The sequence below is a fragment of the Oscarella lobularis genome, chromosome 1 (assembly GCF_947507565.1).
Source record: "Oscarella lobularis chromosome 1, ooOscLobu1.1, whole genome shotgun sequence".
Classification (NCBI taxonomy): Eukaryota; Metazoa; Porifera; class Homoscleromorpha; order Homosclerophorida; family Oscarellidae; genus Oscarella; species Oscarella lobularis.
Window position 1 is genome coordinate 2,095,871 of NC_089175.1, and position 17,002 is coordinate 2,112,872.

The window sequence follows — 17,002 nt, forward strand, 5'->3', positions numbered from 1 at the left end:
CGAAAGGAACGCCATCTAGCTCAGGTACGATGCTCTCGTCTTTGCAATGCAGTTTAAATGCATTGAGGAACGTTCTCGATGCTGTTCCGTCTTTGTAGAGTCACGTAAACCCGTGCTGTAGCTCGAAATTGTTCGCTAAATGTAGATCCCTTGACGCGAAGTGTTCAGAGCGATACGCATCTATTGTTTGAGGCCTTTAGATAGGGGTTTCGTGATTGAGAAAAACCATGAGCTGTGTAGCCCACCATTTTCTGGGAATCAAACTTCCCCACACAATTCATTTTATCTTGGAATTTTTGCAGTAATTGATAGAAGCAGAAGTGACGAAGAGGTAGACCGCGGTCCCAACGTCCTCAGCACGACGGGTCGGTCCATCTGCCGGACCGCGGGGATTTGCATCTCAATTCCATAGATGCAGTCTTCTAAAATGCTTGTATGCCTCCTGGATAATGAGGCCATAACGTCTAAACTGTCCCGCCTCCTGGGTAGGCTTACATCAACTGCTGAAGCGGTTGTGCAGCCACGAGAAGGAAAACTGCCCACTTACACGGCGTGTATCTCCGAATGAGGCTACTATCTATCTATATTGGTAGTCTCCCTTGGAGAATGACGCCTACAGCAAAAATACGCCTGGTTGCCTATTGATTTTTATGAACAGCAGCAGGCATACATCTAGCAGAGACTGAAGAAGAATACGAACGAGCTTTGGTATGGTGAACTTCTTCTCTTTTTCAATTTCACATTGTTTTTCTTTAGGAGAGCGTCCTGGGCATGACGTTATAAACTGCTCCGGGGTCCTGAGCACGACCCCGTCACAAAAAACTGCTCTTCCGGGGTCCTGGGCAAGACCCCCAGCGTATAAAAACTGCCCGAAGATGAGGGAGACTATGTGCAATTTTTTTTGTATTTTTATTCAAAATAAAAGGCCTTTATCCTCTCATTTTTTGCCCTAACTACCCTAACCTACCTAACCCACTACCCCATGGCAAACGATAACGCGCGTTTTCCCTGCAAGAAAAACGCGCGTTGCCGTTTGCATTAGGGACTTTGAACGCACGGCAACGGAGACTGTTGCCGGGCGTTGACAAAGCCCCGTGAGCGTGAGTGTATTATGCGCCTAGCTAAAAAAGCTATAAAAAGGCTATAAAAGAGACTACGCTACAGTCTATATAGGTCTCTTCGTCTTCCTCCTTGACGCAAGCCTTTACTTTCTGCCCACCAAATAAGAAGCTAATAAATAGATATGCAGCTTCGTCGTACCTCAAATGCATCAGACTCTCGAAGTCATCAATGGAACACGAGAAGGGCGGGGCTGAGCGTTTACGAAAAACGCTCTGGTGGCCCGAGAAAACGACAGCCAGCGTATCTTTACCAACCTATTCGTCTTTTCTGCAAGGATAGAATCTTTTCGCAACGCGCTGATCGCCTGCAAAACACGTGCGCGGATCAATCGAGGGCTTTGAAGCACAGAGACGAGGTGTTCGGAGCTTTACTTAGCGCCGTTCAGACTTGCATAGCAGCAAAATACTCTTTCTCGGTCGCTTGAAAGCCGGCACCCTTCTCAACCTCCTTCGCTCAGAATGAAAGAATTGCAGCCCCCGGATAGAAGACTCCCGTACGTATGGGCGTACGATGTGGGTTAATCGCGTGTACATAAAAAATTTACGATATGACGAGGGTAAGAAAAAAATCCCTTATGCACTAACAGCTGTCCGGTCTAATTTAAAACCCAAAAAAGAAACGAGCAATCCTATGCTACAAGACAAATCAACGGTCGCTATTTATAGGCTATCTCCTCCACAGAAAAGAGACACAAAAAATCGTATCTACAGCTAGAGGACAGAAGAAAAAATGCACATACGCACACAAAGACAGGGGAAAAGTCAATGCAGAAAAAAGCCCATATTCTACGGCAGACGAGAAGAGCTCCGCCCGTCTATCCAAACTGATCCAATATACTCTGAGCCTTAGCAAAATTATTCTGCGCAACGGCCAACGCCCCCACAACCTTATCGCGCGAATACCCTCGCGACACTAACTTCGAAATCATCTCCTCGCGCGGATTCCGTCCACTGGAACTCGTCGAAGCGCGACCCCGAAACGGCTCCGTTGGCCTGGGCAACGAATCGGCCTTCTCCTTGGGGCGCGCACCCCCGCGAAACGACGCCGGATAATCGTAATTCGGATTCGGTTTAATTCCCGTCGCCGGAGCCGGCACGTCGTAGGGCGAATTTTCCGGCAGCGGAGGTCGCGGCGGCGGCGGCGGACAATCGTAAATATGGCTTCCGGGACTCGTTTCCCGTTGCGGTAACTGGGGCGACGACTGATAGGCGCGCGGCGGAATGTCGTAGACGAAGTCCTCGTCGTCGTGGGGCGAACGCTCGGTGGAGACGCCCATGTGACGTAGTTGCGATATCGACGGCGGCGTGTCGTACTCGAAATCGCCCTCGTCGCTCGAAACGTCGGATTTGATGTCGGCGAGCGGCACTTCGAGGCCGCTCTCCTCCGATATCAGTCGATCGACGAACGTGTACTCGGTTCGCGCTCGCGCCGGAATCGCGCCGCCGGGGCCGGTGCCGCCGCTTCCGGGCTCGTGATCGAGTTTCGCGTAGTTGATCGTTCCCTGTCGCGCGTGACTGTGACGCGGTACGGGCGGCGGGGGCGTACCGGCGCTGCCCGCCGCGTGAGGCCCGTTCGAGGACGTCCAGATGTTGGAGTAGCTGGAAGAGACGGGGGTCGGGTCGAAGGGATTGCGCGGCGGGAGGGGAGGATTGCGACGAGATTGTTGCTGTTGTTGTTGTTGTAGTAGTTGTTGTTGCTGTTGGGCGGGGAGCAAGTCACTGGGGTTACGGCGAGGAAGAGGAGGCTTCGATGACGGACGCGCGTCTGGGAGAGGAGGCGGTTGTTGTTGACGCGTTTCGGTCCAGCCAGTTACATCCTAAAAATACGAGCAGATAAATCAAACATGCTATAATAATCAAGATCATTATTAGATATCATAAATCATAAATAATGAATATTATTAAAAATATCTTCGGTAATATGAATAAATCAATAATTCATTATTATTATCCTCTCACCTCTCTATCCTCTGGACTGAGATTCGACGTTCCGCTATCCCCCATTTCCGGCACAGCCAATCCCGCCGTCATCGTCGACTGAAATATCATATCCCCGATGGCCGATCGTCCGCCCATCGGCGATCCATTCTTCCCCGATCCGCCGCGTCGCTGACTCGGCACGGGAAGCGGCAACGGCGGCGGCTCCTTCTTCTCGGGCGCCGGCACCGTTTTCGCGATCGGCTGAAAGGGATCAATAACAACGTGCGACGTATCGCGTATTTCCTCGCGACAAAACGGACACCCGGCGCCGCCGGAATCCTGCCAATTGACGAGACAGACGGAGCAGAGAAGATGACCGCACGGCTCGAGACGCACGTCCTTGTCGTTCTCCGCGCAGATTTTGCACATTTGAAACGTCGTGCCGACTTCGCAATAGAGTTCGTACTGCTCCTGCGACACCTTGAGATGATCTTCGGGCCGAACGCCAATGTCCTTGGAGAGATCGGGATTCTTATCCTGTCCATTAGGATATTCATAGCTGGGGGAGAGAAAAAATAAAACATACATACATATATTTATGAATATTGTATTGAGGTCATTATTACAATCCTTCTCTTGCTCCGTCGATCAACGCCTGGCAGAGCGACTTGTTCTGCGGGATCGTCTGTAGGATATTCCCGTCGTGTGTTACGTAGCCGATGGCCCATTGGCCGAGGCGAGTGCAACTAAGTCGAAATATGTACCTATACGGAAGACGTGACCCCCTGTTTATTCATTCTCATATCCTTTTTCTCTCTCTCTCTCTCTTACGTTCCCGGTTTGTCGGTGAATTTTTGCAATTTGACTTTGACTTCGTCGTAGGTGAGAAACGCCTGATAGGCGGGATGTGTAATAGCGAGCGCATTCCAATTTCTCAAGACGGTCGACCACGGTTGAAAGAGACGCGTGAAGACGTCGAACTCGAATATCGACACGTGGTCGTTGCACGTGAGATCGATCGTCGATTTGAGAGCGATCGCTTCCAAATTCGAGTGAATTTGATGAACGCTGTCGAAATTGATTCGAAATTCCTTCCACGGGACGACGACTCTAAAAATAAAAGATCAATATTGAAACGAAACTCGACGCTGTCATATCTTCATTATGATTAATATTGTTTCTCGTAATTAGATTATAATGATTGTGTTGATCTATTCAAACGATTTCCTTCCTTCGGTCTCCGAGACTTTATCCGTGGACTAGCGAACGTTTTCGCGCGCGCGCGCGAAAAAAACCCGGGGCGCTCTTCGCCTACGCGCGCGCGTCTACGCCCACACGGGAAACGAAAAACCGCAAAGGCGGAAGAGAAAAAAAAGAAGGGGGCCCCCCTCTCTCCTCCCTCCCCCCTTCGCATCGTACCTCGTCCCGAAGGCGCGTCGCCAAAAGTCGCCGGCGTCGGCTTTGGTCACGCGAAAAGCGTCCCCGGCGAATTTCTTTGCCTTCGGAAACATGGCTTTCAATTCGGCGAGCATGTGACTGAAGATGAGACTGAGCTTGGTGAGATGGCGTCGCGACGACGATCGCTCGTCGTACATGCGCTCTTTTCCGTCGCGAAACAGTCGTATCGCCTGTTTGGATTTCTGTATGAGATTCTCGACGAATATGCGGAAGTATTCGCAGTCGTTCAGCGCCGCCGTGTCGTCTTCGTAGTGCTGGTAGATCGAGCGCAGGTGTTGGTAGGTGTCCGGGAGGATGTCGAGGATGAATGGGGGGCTGTTCTTTAGGTTCATGCGCGGATTGTTGCAGAGCTTGACGACTTTGTCCATCAGCTTCCACGACTTCTCCAGGCTTCGACGATCGACCGCGAAGCGAGGCGCCGCTGACGAGAGGATGTTGGCGATCATTCGCTTGCCTTTGACCATCCAAGTCTCGCCCTGCGCCATCTTGAAGAGCTGGGAGTTTCCTCTGGTTCTTTTCGTACGGGAACGTCGTTGGGCTGGAAGACCCCGTGCTGACGTAAGAGAATTTGTCACGTGGGTAAATCTATATACTGTGTGTGCAATTGTACGGGTTTGGAAGGGCAAAGATTTTTAGTTGCATACTTGTACCACAGCCCACAACAAATTTCATTGAACACAACAACGCTACAATATTAAATCCGATATCTCAAGCTAATATGAAAGCCTTTTGCGTTTTAGGCTATTCAGTCATAGCGTTCACATCCAACTGCAAATGATTACCCGAAGGTATTGTGTGACAAATAATAATCATCCTTCTAACTGCTACGCTTTCAGCACGGTCTCTCAGTAGACTTCCTCCACAACAATTTCCAGCTCTGCCTTATATATTGCAGGAGGTTGTTGGGCTGGATTATATTCGTCCTTCGTTCTTTTTGCTGAACAAACTCCTAACACTATTACTAGTAGTACAAAAATTCCACATAATGGTATTCCCACAGATAAGCCAATAATAAGAGTAGATTCTAAAAATAATTGTGTATTTAGTTAAACTTTTGACAAATATTTTCCATACCGTTGTTAGTTAGATCAACCCGTAAGTGAATCGCTTCGTTTTCTAAACCATAACGGTTTTCTGCTTTACATGTGTAGACGCCTTCCACTGATTCGTTGCCAACAAACCAAAACACGGCCGAGCGAAGCCCTGCGGCTACAGTTTCTCTGTCATCATTGACTATAGTCACATTAGGATCTGGAGAACCGCGTGCTAAACAAACAATACGTCCTTGTTCTCCTTTCTCTATTTCGCTCACAGTGAGATTTAGATCATCAAAGAGTTGAAGGGAAAATATTTCTGGTGGTGACACTGCAAAAAAGAAAAAGCGCAAGTGTTAATTAATTAAAGACTGTAAGAACAGCAATACCGTTAAAGCTATTCATTAATTAACAAAAAAGAATAATAAATTGAACTCTTAGTAATAATAAACAGAGCACTATAGATTGAAGATATAGAAGACTGTACACAATGCTTAAGCGCTATATATTTAATTAATAAATTTACCGGCGCAAACAGTAAACCGTCGTTCTTTCGTCCCGCAAGCACCAGTTAATACGCACGAGTAGATTCCACTTGTTGTTTCGTTTGCTACAAGTGAAACGCTCGCGGGCATTCCATTGCTGCCTTCAGCTAAAACAACTGCATGAAAATTGAGAATCTGAACCGTTGGCAAGGGTGACGCATTCGCTGAGCAAACTATGTTAACGGTTTCGCCACTTGCAACGCACGAGTCAAACGACAGATGCAAAGAAATGTTAGAAGCATGAGATTCTATATAGCAGCAACGGTCATGAAGGAAGGGAGAGATAACAACGCTTACCATAAAAGTCTAGAGACAGGCCTTGCATGGTCTCACTGTACTTGTTGTAGCCGACGCAAGTGAATTGTTCTCTCGATTCTTCGGATGCAGTAAAAACTCCCCACGCTTTGCCGATGCCCGAAGCAAGCGTAGAATTCGACGAGCCACTTAGAATGCGAACCAAAGTTGAACGAGGCGCGTCGACCGCAGCACACGTTATATTCACTTCTTGCCCTATACGTATGCATGTTCGATTGGTGACAACGCTCTCTCCGAGAAGAGTTTTAAACGCCACACGAACTACCCCTACAGGACAAATAATAGATTAAGAAAGACAATAAACGTTGACCAACTCACTGATTACAAACAGTGTCAGGCTTTTGCGACTGATTGGCGGTGCTGAGTGGAAAGACGCCTCACAAACGTAATCTCCGCTGTCGCTCATCTGCACAGCTTCTAGTGCCAGTGAAATGACGGTCGTACTCGCCTGAGATAGTCTAGGGTTCGACTTGAAACTAATTTCCATGTACGGACGCGTTGGTATGGCTTTATCCACGTCACACTGCAGTCCAACAGAAGTGCACAACAATGTGATTGCGCTTCCTTCATCGACCATGACAACGTTTGAAGCATTTGAATGCTGCGGGAACGACGAAAATTCGGTTACATTCGCAGCAACAGGAGCTAGAAAAACAACAGAAATGAAATAGAGTTATACAGCATAGATCATATCTGAGAAATGTCCCACTTTGAAACTGAATTGAGTTTCTTGTGGCCATGGTTCCAAGAGGATTCAAAAAGTAGTCTTTCTCAATTGTAACGCGGCAAATGTATGTTCCCGCATGATCAATTTTAGCGGCCTTTTCTGAATAGACTAGACTGCTTGTACCGTGAGCAACGGAAATTGTTTTGTTTTCTTGCTGCCGAAAAATTTCAACGAGGAGGTGAAGGCCACGGACAAGATTGACATTGCATGTAATCGAGAATGAACATCCAAGAATGGCTCGGCCGTCTTCCGGGCTCTCTTTGACTGACGTCAAGATGGGTCTCTCTAAACGTAACTTCGCTACAAACACGAAACAAAAACAAAACGAAAAACGTACCAAACACAAAAACGTAGGAACGGTTTGAGTACGTCGGTGGCCCTTTTGACGATATACAGGATATCATTCGACACATGTACGTTCCCTCGATTTCTTTCGTTACGCTGCGAAGCGTCCACGTGATAGACGGACTAGTGGAGCACATGTCTATTCTTGAGTTGCTGTGATAGTCGGTATCGATGAAAGGATCAATAAAATGACCCGTCTCGATTTTCTTGAGTTGGACGAGATTCGCGTCCGAACTGCTTCCATCGCAACGCATGGAGAAGCCCCGAGGGCTTCCTCCCGCTATTAGATAACGCTGATTAGAAGTGCCGTAATTGATAGTCAATGTTGCCCTTTTCGCTGCCAATTGTAGGCACAATCCCCACGCAATCGCAGCAACAAAGAAAAGCATCTTCAGGTCGCTCAGAACTAAAACGCTGTGACGCAACGTTACGCAAGAAGAAAGGTGCATGCGCCCTTCATAGCCGGACCCTTCATAGCCACATCCCCAAAAACGTCTCCTCTCACCTCTTGAAGCACTGCCTCTGGAACAAGGAGAAATAGAAAAGGCGCGCGCCGATTAGGTTTGGAGACAATTTACTAAAAGATACAACTTAGACTACGATTGTGACGCGATGATAACGCTATTCGTCTGCTTATTGTTCGGATTCGTCGAAACGCAACTCATCTGCTACTCGTGCGATTCGACGATGGATCCTCTAAAGAATTGTCAGGGGACTGCCAAGACGACGGCGCAAAACGTCGAACATTGCACCTCGGGCGGGTCCTATATTGCTCCGTTCAGACGTTGGACCACAATGGGCAGAGAATTTATATGCGGAACTCGAGTCTGAAGACGTGCAAGCCGACCCCGAGAACAATCGGCGATGCTGTCGTGAGAACTACTGCAACGCCTCCTGAGATAAACAGACGAAAGCCTCCTACTGTTTTCGATTGTGGAGTTCATAATTTCATTGGAAGTGCTTGTGAATTCAACGCGGAAAAGTGCGCTTTGTCTGCGCGGGTTGCTTCTTTCTGGAGTGATATAGCACTTCTTCTTTTTGTTTTGTAGTTAGTCTGGTGAGGGCCCCTTTCAGTTTTGTCAGCCTAGTGGATTCCCGGATGTGCTTGAACAGTACCCATGGAATCTCAGTCTCTGTAACAAAGAACACGCAAACTCTAAGCTAGAGAAAAGAAAAATCATTCAACTGCATAAAGCAGATAGCAACAGCAAACGTCACCGTTACTTAAGACTCGTTTTGTGACTCGGAGTATTCGACAACCTCTTTGCCATCTACTTCCTTCAACCCAATAATATGCAAACCAGACGGAATATTGAACGTCTTGACTTCGCAGTCTTCTCTCTCCGCAGTTCCAAATGTGATAGGCTTCTCTCTTTTTTCGATGTGCAGTGCAAGGCCAACCAGTTTCTTCTCCTTCTTCACCAGTTCCAGACTTGTTATGCGTTCCCCGGCGCAGAACTTTTGCGTTACAGTGACGTCACCTTCAGCCTTTGTGCCAAACTTGAATTCCTCGCCATTTTGAAGAAGAAATTGAATACAGGTAATGTGTTGATCGTTCGAGATCCATACAATGACTTTGCACACTTCTTGAACGTTGCCTGGCGGCACGCTGCTCGTGTTACTGCTCTTTGCTGCTGAAAAGTGACCTATCTTTGCGTTCTTTCTAATCCGTGCGGATTTCCCAATCGAAGCCATGCCAAACTCCGCTACAGGAGCGAGAACGGCATTTGCAATATCATTGGGGTCTTTTGTCTTTATAGCTAAGTCTATGGCAGCAATTTGCCCATGGGGTCTGAACTCGTTGTGCACCGCAGAATCAATGCCAGATATGACTCCATCCATTCCCGCGGAAGAGCCAACTGCAATAGATCCAGCAACTATTGCGCCCGCGCCCGCTGTCGCTGCCGTAACGCCGGCAACAACGAGACTCTTGGAGGCACCCTTCATGCACTTGTCTCCGTGCTCTGTATCACCTGTCGCGTAGTGAACAATGCCTTTTACGTGGCCCACGACAGGAGTGCTATCAGCCAGGTCCTCGATCGATTGGACCATCTTTTCGCCTACCTTTCGGGCTCCCTCCTCGTCGCCCTGAATTTCTCGCACGGCCATGTTGATTCCAGCTGCTATGGGCTGTCTCTCGGCATAGTCAGTCCAGGCATCACCGGCGCCTTTCAAAAGCTGTTTTGCGGCCTCCTCGTCTCCTGCTATGCTTGCGCCTGCCGCTCCTATCAGTTTGCCAAGCGATTCACCTGCCGTGACCACTTCGGAGACAACAGGAATGGATTTGACTGCTCCCATTGCCGCTCCCATTCCTGGAAACTTGTGGAAAGTCCCCGGAGAAGCGCGCGTTAGTAATTACTTTCACTTTGCTCACTTCTTGATTTGCGTCGTCATGTGTTATACAAGCCCAAAATGAAATTAAGCCACTACTGGTCCAGTGCATTCTTATACTATCTACTGTAGAAAAAAATTAGAATTTGTGAGCAGACTTAATCATCATCGATTTACACGCAAATGCTTTTGCTTGCACTTCGAGCCTCTTACTGTTACGGCAGCTAGATTGATACACCGTTTTAGAAGGGTTTGGGGAGAGAAAGCATATGCAGGCAGACAAAAAAAGAACGCAAAAAAGAAATCAACAGGCAAACAAAAACGAAATCAACAGCCTGACGCAGATAGTTGTATGAGCTAAAGACTCGTTTGTGAGTATAAGGCTACCTCCTTGCCATCTTCTTCCTTCAACCCGATAATATGCAAACCAGACGGAGCGTCGAATTTCTCGACTTCGCTGCTTTCTCTCTCCACAGTTCCAAATGTGATAGGCTTCTCTCTTGTATCGACGTGCAGTGCAAGACCAACCAGTTTCTTCTCCCTCTTCACCAATTCCAGACTTTTTATGCGTTCCCCAACGCAGAGCTTTTGAGTTGCAGCGAGATCGCCTTCAGCCCTTTTGCCAAACTCGAATTTCTGGCTATTTCGAAGAACAAATTGAATGCGGGTAATGCGTCGATCGTTCGAGATCCACACAATGACTTCGCGCACTTCTGGGACGTTGCCTGGCGGCACGCTGCTCACGAGTACGCCTGACACGACTTTTTCCGCCACTTGAAGCGCCGTGTAGGCCTTCACCTGCATGTCCAAAGACGCAGCTTTACAGTCAACCCGAACAGGGTCAGTCATGTCTGTTCCTATCAGCTGTTTGTCCACCGCGCCCATCGCTGACTCGTACTGCTTGCAGTTGTCGCACCTTTCGACAACGGTCAGGTTTCCTGTCTTGTAGTCCCTTTGAACACTGGCTTCAACGGCATGGTTGACGTCTTCGTTAGCCTTGTAGTATGAGTTGTAGGCGGGGTGTTCAGCGCAGGTTTTGGGATCTCGTTTCAAGGCGGTTTTACCATTCAGTTTGACCTTCCGCTGCAAGGCGCTCTTGGAATGCGACGTCATTTTGGCCTTCCTAGGATTCATTCTGTTTCGCAATTTGCTGCTGAAACCAGTGTGCATTTTCCCTGTTTTTGTGTTTTTGACAGTGGTTGCAACACTTCTTTTATGTCTGGGCGCCTTTCTAAGAGCATTGGCTGATTTCCTTGCTACTGAAAATTGATGTTTTTTCATATTCTTTCTCATCCGTGCGGCTTTGATTCTGTTCCCAATCGCCTCGCTGACAGCAGCCATGCCAAACTCCGCTATAGGAGCGAGAACGGCATTTGCAATTGCATTGGGATCTTTCGTCTTTATAGCCAAGTCTATGGCAGCAATTTCCCCGTGGGGTCGGAACTCTCTGTGCGCCGCAGAATCACAGGCCGTAATGACGCCATCCATTCCCGTGGAAGAAGCAACTGCAACAGATCCAGCAACTAGTGCACCTGCACCCGCTGTCACTGTCATAGCACAGGCAACAGCGAAACTCTTGGAGGCATCTTTCATGCACTTGTCTCCGTGCTCTCTATCACCTTTGCTGTAGTGAACAATGCCTTTTACATGGCCCACGACAGGAAGGCCATCAGCCAGATCCTCGAATGATTGGGCCAGCTTTCCGCTTACCCTTCGGGCCCCCTCCTCGTCGCCCCGACGTTTTCGCACGACAATGTTGATTCCAGCTGCTATGGGCTCTCTTTCGATATAATCAACCCAGGAATTGCCGGCGGCTTTCAGAAGCTGTTGCGCGGCCTTCTCTTTTCCTGCTATGCTGCAGCCTGCCGCTCCTATTAGTTTGCCAACCGATTCACCTGTCGTGAGCACTTCGGAGACACCAGGAATGGATTTGCCTGCTCCCATGTGGCGATTCGTTTGTTTGCCTGGTTTCCTTTGTTTGTGAATGTGACGTTTGCGAGACGCGCGTTAATGGTTACGCCCACTTCACACTAATTTATGACGCAATTTGTAACCTACAAGACCATCCACGCACTCGCGTGAGCTCGCGTGAGCAGTTCAGTTCCCGAGATCGTTAGAAAATGCGAGCTCTAAATAATGCATTTTCACGTCGGGTATCTAGAAAATTTTTTATACTCAGCCTTTCACTTGAATCTGTGATCAATGATTTCCTTGACAGAACCGACGTCTTTTACAGGAGATTGCAGCGAAGGTTTGAAGGTTGAAGGTGACAGATTCGGAGCGGACGACCACCTGGTATTTTCCATATACGAGTTCTGACAGTGCAGTGCTACAAAGCTATAAAAATAAAAAAAGAAATTCTATAAATCTGTATCTTCTAAAGGAGGCGTTCCCTTCGCGCTGAACAATTCAAAAGGAACGCGTGTACGAGGAGGGCTCGGAGTCTCCAAAGAAGAATCCCTTTCGTTGTTACGACGATTTTTTAAACTCTGGCGAACCAGACACGTCACACAGTCTTTCTCTTACTATTCCCAGCAAATGCTTTTGCTTGCACTTCGAGCCTCTTACTGTTACGGCAGCTAGATTGATACACCGTGTTTTAGAAGGGTTTGGGGGAGAAAGCATATGCAGGCAGACAAAAAAAGAAATCAACAGGCAGACAAAAAAGAAATCAACAGCCTGACGCAGATAGTTACATGTAGCTGTATGAGCAAACCGTCACAGATGTTCCTAAAAACTCGTTTGTGAGTATACAGCTACCTCTTTGCCATCTTCTTCCTTCAATCCGATAATATGCAAACCAGACGGAGCGTCGAATTTCTCGACTTCACAGTCTTCTCTCTCCACAGCTCCAAATATGATCGGCTTCTCTCGTTTATCGATGTGCAGTGCAAGACCAACCAATTTCTTCTCCCTTTTCACCAGTTCCAGACGTTTTATGCGTTCCCCAATGGAGAACTGTCGCGTTGCAACGACATCGCCTTCAGCCCTTTCGCCAAACTTGAATTTCTGGCTATTTCGAAGAATGAATTGAATACAGGTAATGTGTCGATCGTTTGAGATCCAGACATTGACTTTGCGCACTTCGGCGACGTCGCCTGGCGGCACGCTGCTCACGACTACGCCGGAAACGACTTTCTCCGCCACTTGAAGCGCTGTGTAGGCCGTCACCTGCCTGCTCAAAGACGCAGCTCGACTGGCAACCTGAACAGGGTTCGTCATGTCTGTTCCTATCAGCTTTGTGTCCACCGCGCTCATCGCTGATTCGTACTGCTTGCAATTGCCACACCTTTTGACAACGGTCAGGTCTCCTGTCTTGGGGTTCCTTTGAACACTGGCTTCAACGGCATTCTTGGCGGTTGCGTTAGATGCGTAGTATGAGTCATAAGCCGCGTGTTCAGCACAGGTTGTCGGATTTCGGTTCAAGGCAGGTTTACCCTCTAATGGGGCCCTCTGTTGCAGCGAACTCTTATAGTCAGGACGCGACATCGCCGCGGCCTTGTCAGGATCGATTTTTCTTCGCAAATTGCTGCTGACGCCAGTGTGCGCTTTCCCTGTCTTTGTATTTTTGACAGTTGTTGAAACTGAATTCGCAGTTTTTTTATCTATGGGTGCCTCTCTAAGAGTTTTGGCCGATCTGCTTGCTGCTGAATAGCTATCTTTTTGTGCAGTCTTTCTAGCCCGCGCGGTTTTAACTCTGTTTCCAATCGTCTCGCTAACAGCAGCCATGCCAAACTCCGCTATAGGAGCGAGAACGGCATTTGCAATTGCATTGGGATCTTTCGTCTTTATAGCCAAGTCTATGGCAGCATATTCCCCATGGGGTTTGTATTCGTTGTGCGCCGCAGAATCACAGAGCGTTATGACTGAATCCATTCCCGCGGAAGAGCCAACTGCAATAGATCCAGCAACTATTGCGCCCGCGCCCGCTGTCGCTGCCGTAACGCCGGCAACAACGAGACTCTTGGAGGCACCCTTCATGCACTTGTCTCCGTGCTCTCTATCACCTGTCGCGTAGTGAACAATGCCTTTTACGTGGCCCACGACAGGAGTGCTATCAGCCAGGTCCTCGATCGATTGGACCATCTTTTTGCCTACCTTTCGGGCCCCCTTCTCGTCGCCCTGAATTTCTCGCACGGCCATGTTGATTCCAGCTGCTATGGGCTGTCTCTCGGCATAGTCAGTCCAGGCATCACCGGCGCCTTTCAAAAGCTGTTTTGCGGCCTCCTCGTTTCCTGCTATGCTTGCGCCTGCCGCTCCTATCAGTTTGCCAACCGATTCACCTGTCGTGAGCACTTCGGAGACAACAGGAATGGATTTGCCTGCTCCCATGTGGCGATTCGTTTGTTTGCCTGGTTTCTTTTGTTTGTGAATGTGACCACGGATAATAAAATTATTACATCCGTGATGTGACGTTTCCGAGACGCGCGTTAATGGTTACGCCCACTTCACACTATATTATGACGCAATTTGTAACCTACAAGACCCTCCACGCGCTCGCGTGAGCTCGCGTGAGCAGTTCAGTTCCCGAGATCGTTAGAAAATGCGAGCTCTAAATAATGCACTTTCGCGTCGGGTATCTAGAAAATTTTTTGTACTCAGCCTTTTACTTGAATCTGTGATCAATGATTTCCTTGAGAGAACCGACGTCTTTTACAAGAGATTGCAGCGAAGGCTTGAAGGTTGAAGGTTGAGACCAGATTCGGAGCGGACGACTACCTGGTATTTTCCATATACGAGTTCTGATCGAATCGCGCCAAACTTTCGACAGTGCAGTGCTACAAAACTATAAAAAAAGAAATTCTATAAATCTGTATCTTCTAAAGGAGGCGTTCCCTTCGCGCTAAACAATTCAAAAGGAACGCGAGTACGAGGAGGGCTCGGAGTCTCCAAAGAAGAATCTTTGTCGTCGTTACGACGATTTTTTAACTCTGGCGAACCAGACACGTCAACAGTCTTTCTCTTACTATTCCCGGAGCACTCGACAGTAGAATCGGTATCAGGAGAAGTGCCTTGGAACAAGGTGAGGCTCTGAGGCGACATACTACCGAGATATTGGGGCGATGGACTATAGGGATGTTCGTCGTCTTCGTAGTCGTCTATCGCAACATCCACCTCAAAAAATCAATAACGAATAAATTATGTCGAAAGCTCTCTGCTAGCGTACTTGGGTCGTTTTGAGGTGAAAGGGAAAGTTGCGCAGAGAAGGAATAGTAAAAACCTTCAGTATTATAAAATCAATATATTAAAAGATTGATTGGGAGGGGATCCTTCGTACTAGAAACGACATGTAGGCTGCGTAGGCAACGGCCAAGTTTACCCCATTCACAACTTTTTCTCTACAAGTCAAAAAATCAATTTTATTCTCCCCCTTTATGGAACCTCGCTCCTGTACCTGATCCAGTCAGCGACGTGTATGTTACTAACTAAGACGATAATTGGACGAGCCAGAAACCTACAGTAAAGCATGGCATAACTATGGAGAAAATACTGCCTATCTGACTACTTGCCAGAGCGAATACACGACGGCAAATGGAACGTAGAAAACCATTTTATCCTTATGCTTTCTCGACGTCACCAGAACAGCGTAAATAAACCAACAGAATGCCTATGTAGTACAAGATAAGTCTGGAATTTCCTCTACGCGTATTGCAGTCTTACTATAATGCTCAGAGCCACTAGTCCGTAGCCAGCAGGACTATCGTAAACATAAAGAACTTTTCCGGGATCAAAAGCCTTGAGAACGGTAAAACCAATACTATTCAATTTTCACAAAGTCAATAATTATACCATTTCTTCCCAGATAAACATGATAATGTAGACGCCGCAATAGAGCATCATTAGGATAAATAACTTTATCTGACTGCTGGGACTCAGACGACCTCTAATAATTATATCAAAAAATCAACATTTTTGTTTGGGACTTTTTATGAATATACCGAACGACTGTCCACCCTTTCGCTAAGAGTATCAAGACGAGTAGAAATATCAACTCGCTCGAAGAGGCGCAAAGTCGTCCCAGAAATTTTAAGGTTTCGATCCCAATGCCGTCTTGCCCGTAGACCCCGTAGTGAATGCACAAGAATAGAAGCGAGATCACTACGGCAACTACTAATCGAATTTTCTCGTCTGAGAACAATACAAAATACCTTGAATAAATAGAGCTACGATGAACATTTTGAAACTGGTGTGAAACATTCCGTCCTCGTGGAGTTCACCTTTTTTCAGAAAAAGCTCTCCTGCTGACGTCAAACTTTTTAAATTGATTTTACCGGCTCTAACGTATGCCCAAATCAAGAGTAAAACGAACATGACCAAGAAGCCAATATCGGTTTGAAGTATGCCTATTGGGGGAGGATGAAATCCTGCAATAGTCAAAAATTAAAAAAAATAAAATCTCTTGCCTTGCTCGTCAGCTGAAAATTCTTTCGTCCAGTATCCCTCTCCATTGAGCATACGTAACGTATAATTTAATTTTAGCCCCTATAGAAAAAGTAGACAACGTTTCCTCTAAAGAAAAGACCGAGGGACTCCTACAATGCTTGAGTCACAGTTGGCCACGGCAAAATACGTCCACTTAGCCCGGCTCAGACTCAGTCTGTGAGTTGCTAATAAGAGTACGATATGGTGATAAGTTCTTCAAAAAAAAACATTCTTTACAATCGCATGTAATGGCGTTTTCTTTGAGAATGCAAGCGGATTTGTTGCTCTTTGGAGATAAAAGTATTTTTCTATTAGCGTCGTCTATGGCGCGTTCACGTTCACTGCAGTTCTAAAAACAAAAAATACTTTTTTGTGATTTTTTTCGTTTGGCGTCTGTTACTATCGTTTTCTTACGAGACTCGACTTGTAGACGGCATCCCATTGGGTCGGCACGTCGTCGTACATGAGAATCGTTTGATAACCGTTTTCCTAAGAAAACAACGCTAAACGGTTCGATTCGCCGCCGCTGTGAGCTCGATTCACCTTGCAGAGGCTGTATTCAAACGTGTACTGATAGAATATCTCCGATCTGAAGCAGAATCGCGTGAGAAACGCCCAATTCTGTCAAAAAAGCATAAACGGCGCTCCGATTGGAGAACTCGCGAGCGGACCTCGGTCGTTTGAAGCGTTCCCTTAATGTATTTCGATGCTGCGAATCCGCACAGCGTCGCTAGAACAACAAAATGCGTGACGAATCGCATAACGAATCGCATAACGAATAGT

General features: G+C 47.4%; 6 protein-coding genes and 1 long non-coding RNA gene across 7 annotated transcripts; 1 reads left to right on the forward strand and 6 right to left on the reverse strand.

The window, feature by feature from the left end:
* Positions 1-1,635: 1,635 nt before the first annotated feature.
* Positions 1,636-5,031, reverse strand: LOC136194784 (E3 ubiquitin-protein ligase CBL-like). The gene is made up of 5 exons (XM_065984033.1): positions 4,461-5,031; positions 3,873-4,151; positions 3,668-3,805; positions 3,081-3,600; positions 1,636-2,938 (listed from the first exon to the last, which is right to left on the reverse strand). The coding sequence occupies exons 1-5, from the start codon at positions 4,982-4,984 to the stop codon at positions 1,937-1,939; spliced, it is 2,463 nt and encodes an 820-aa protein (XP_065840105.1). The 5' UTR covers positions 4,985-5,031; the 3' UTR covers positions 1,636-1,936.
* On the forward strand, positions 4,383-6,003 carry LOC136194945 (uncharacterized). Its single transcript, XR_010671728.1, has 6 exons — positions 4,383-4,598; positions 4,661-5,057; positions 5,240-5,287; positions 5,336-5,487; positions 5,546-5,594; positions 5,651-6,003. It is a non-coding gene; the product is annotated as an uncharacterized lncRNA (long non-coding RNA).
* A 33-nt stretch (positions 6,004-6,036) lies between these two features.
* LOC136194812 (neurofascin-like) lies at positions 6,037-7,733 on the reverse strand. Its single transcript, XM_065984068.1, has 5 exons — positions 7,458-7,733; positions 7,103-7,405; positions 6,712-7,038; positions 6,376-6,660; positions 6,037-6,326 (listed from the first exon to the last, which is right to left on the reverse strand). Exons 1-5 carry the CDS (start codon positions 7,717-7,719, stop codon positions 6,043-6,045), a joined length of 1,461 nt encoding a protein of 486 aa, XP_065840140.1. The 5' UTR covers positions 7,720-7,733; the 3' UTR covers positions 6,037-6,042.
* Positions 7,734-8,552: 819 nt separating this feature from the next.
* Positions 8,553-9,781, reverse strand: LOC136184941 (uncharacterized). Its single transcript, XM_065971960.1, has 2 exons — positions 8,684-9,781; positions 8,553-8,626 (listed from the first exon to the last, which is right to left on the reverse strand). The coding sequence occupies exon 1, from the start codon at positions 9,773-9,775 to the stop codon at positions 8,690-8,692; it is 1,086 nt and encodes a 361-aa protein (XP_065828032.1). The 5' UTR covers positions 9,776-9,781; the 3' UTR covers positions 8,553-8,626; positions 8,684-8,689.
* A 192-nt stretch (positions 9,782-9,973) lies between these two features.
* On the reverse strand, positions 9,974-11,777 carry LOC136199728 (uncharacterized). The gene has a single exon (XM_065990021.1). It carries the CDS (start codon positions 11,738-11,740, stop codon positions 10,154-10,156), a length of 1,587 nt encoding a protein of 528 aa, XP_065846093.1. The 5' UTR covers positions 11,741-11,777; the 3' UTR covers positions 9,974-10,153.
* A 621-nt stretch (positions 11,778-12,398) lies between these two features.
* On the reverse strand, positions 12,399-14,162 carry LOC136184595 (uncharacterized). The gene has a single exon (XM_065971511.1). It carries the CDS (start codon positions 14,126-14,128, stop codon positions 12,527-12,529), a length of 1,602 nt encoding a protein of 533 aa, XP_065827583.1. The 5' UTR covers positions 14,129-14,162; the 3' UTR covers positions 12,399-12,526.
* A 349-nt stretch (positions 14,163-14,511) lies between these two features.
* Positions 14,512-16,995, reverse strand: LOC136199389 (transmembrane protein 145-like). Its single transcript, XM_065989567.1, has 16 exons — positions 16,891-16,995; positions 16,763-16,840; positions 16,634-16,708; positions 16,457-16,568; positions 16,334-16,404; positions 16,201-16,279; positions 16,069-16,140; positions 15,946-16,014; positions 15,736-15,895; positions 15,587-15,680; positions 15,458-15,532; positions 15,307-15,404; positions 15,192-15,251; positions 15,075-15,135; positions 14,964-15,017; positions 14,512-14,911 (listed from the first exon to the last, which is right to left on the reverse strand). Exons 1-16 carry the CDS (start codon positions 16,990-16,992, stop codon positions 14,600-14,602), a joined length of 1,572 nt encoding a protein of 523 aa, XP_065845639.1. The 5' UTR covers positions 16,993-16,995; the 3' UTR covers positions 14,512-14,599.
* Between the last annotated feature and the right edge of the window lie 7 nt (positions 16,996-17,002).

What these genes read in the sequence shown, in the direction of transcription:
- LOC136194784 (XM_065984033.1), bottom strand. Translation starts at nt 4,984, where the DNA reads ATGGCGCAGGGCGAGACTTGGATGGTCAAAGGCAAGCGAATGATCGCC. An exon ending in TTCACCGACAAACCGGGAAC is followed by an intron (nt 3,806 to 3,872) that starts GTAAGAGAGAGA and finishes TCTTCCGTATAG; the next exon opens with GTACATATTTCGACTTAGTT. An exon ending in TCAGTCCAGAGGATAGAGAG is followed by an intron (nt 2,939 to 3,080) that starts GTGAGAGGATAA and finishes TCGTATTTTTAG; the next exon opens with GATGTAACTGGCTGGACCGA.
- LOC136194812 (XM_065984068.1), bottom strand. Translation starts at nt 7,719, where the DNA reads ATGCGTTGCGATGGAAGCAGTTCGGACGCGAATCTCGTCCAACTCAAG. An exon ending in TTCCTACGTTTTTGTGTTTG is followed by an intron (nt 7,406 to 7,457) that starts GTACGTTTTTCG and finishes AGTTACGTTTAG; the next exon opens with AGAGACCCATCTTGACGTCA. An exon ending in CCTGTCTCTAGACTTTTATG is followed by an intron (nt 6,327 to 6,375) that starts GTAAGCGTTGTT and finishes GCTGCTATATAG; the next exon opens with AATCTCATGCTTCTAACATT.
- LOC136184941 (XM_065971960.1), bottom strand. Translation starts at nt 9,775, where the DNA reads ATGGGAGCGGCAATGGGAGCAGTCAAATCCATTCCTGTTGTCTCCGAA.
- LOC136199728 (XM_065990021.1), bottom strand. Translation starts at nt 11,740, where the DNA reads ATGGGAGCAGGCAAATCCATTCCTGGTGTCTCCGAAGTGCTCACGACA.
- LOC136184595 (XM_065971511.1), bottom strand. Translation starts at nt 14,128, where the DNA reads ATGGGAGCAGGCAAATCCATTCCTGTTGTCTCCGAAGTGCTCACGACA.
- LOC136199389 (XM_065989567.1), bottom strand. Translation starts at nt 16,992, where the DNA reads ATGCGATTCGTTATGCGATTCGTCACGCATTTTGTTGTTCTAGCGACG. An exon ending in GCCGTCGTGTATTCGCTCTG is followed by an intron (nt 15,252 to 15,306) that starts GCAAGTAGTCAG and finishes GCTTTACTGTAG; the next exon opens with GTTTCTGGCTCGTCCAATTA. An exon ending in TTCACCTCAAAACGACCCAA is followed by an intron (nt 14,912 to 14,963) that starts GTACGCTAGCAG and finishes TGATTTTTTGAG; the next exon opens with GTGGATGTTGCGATAGACGA.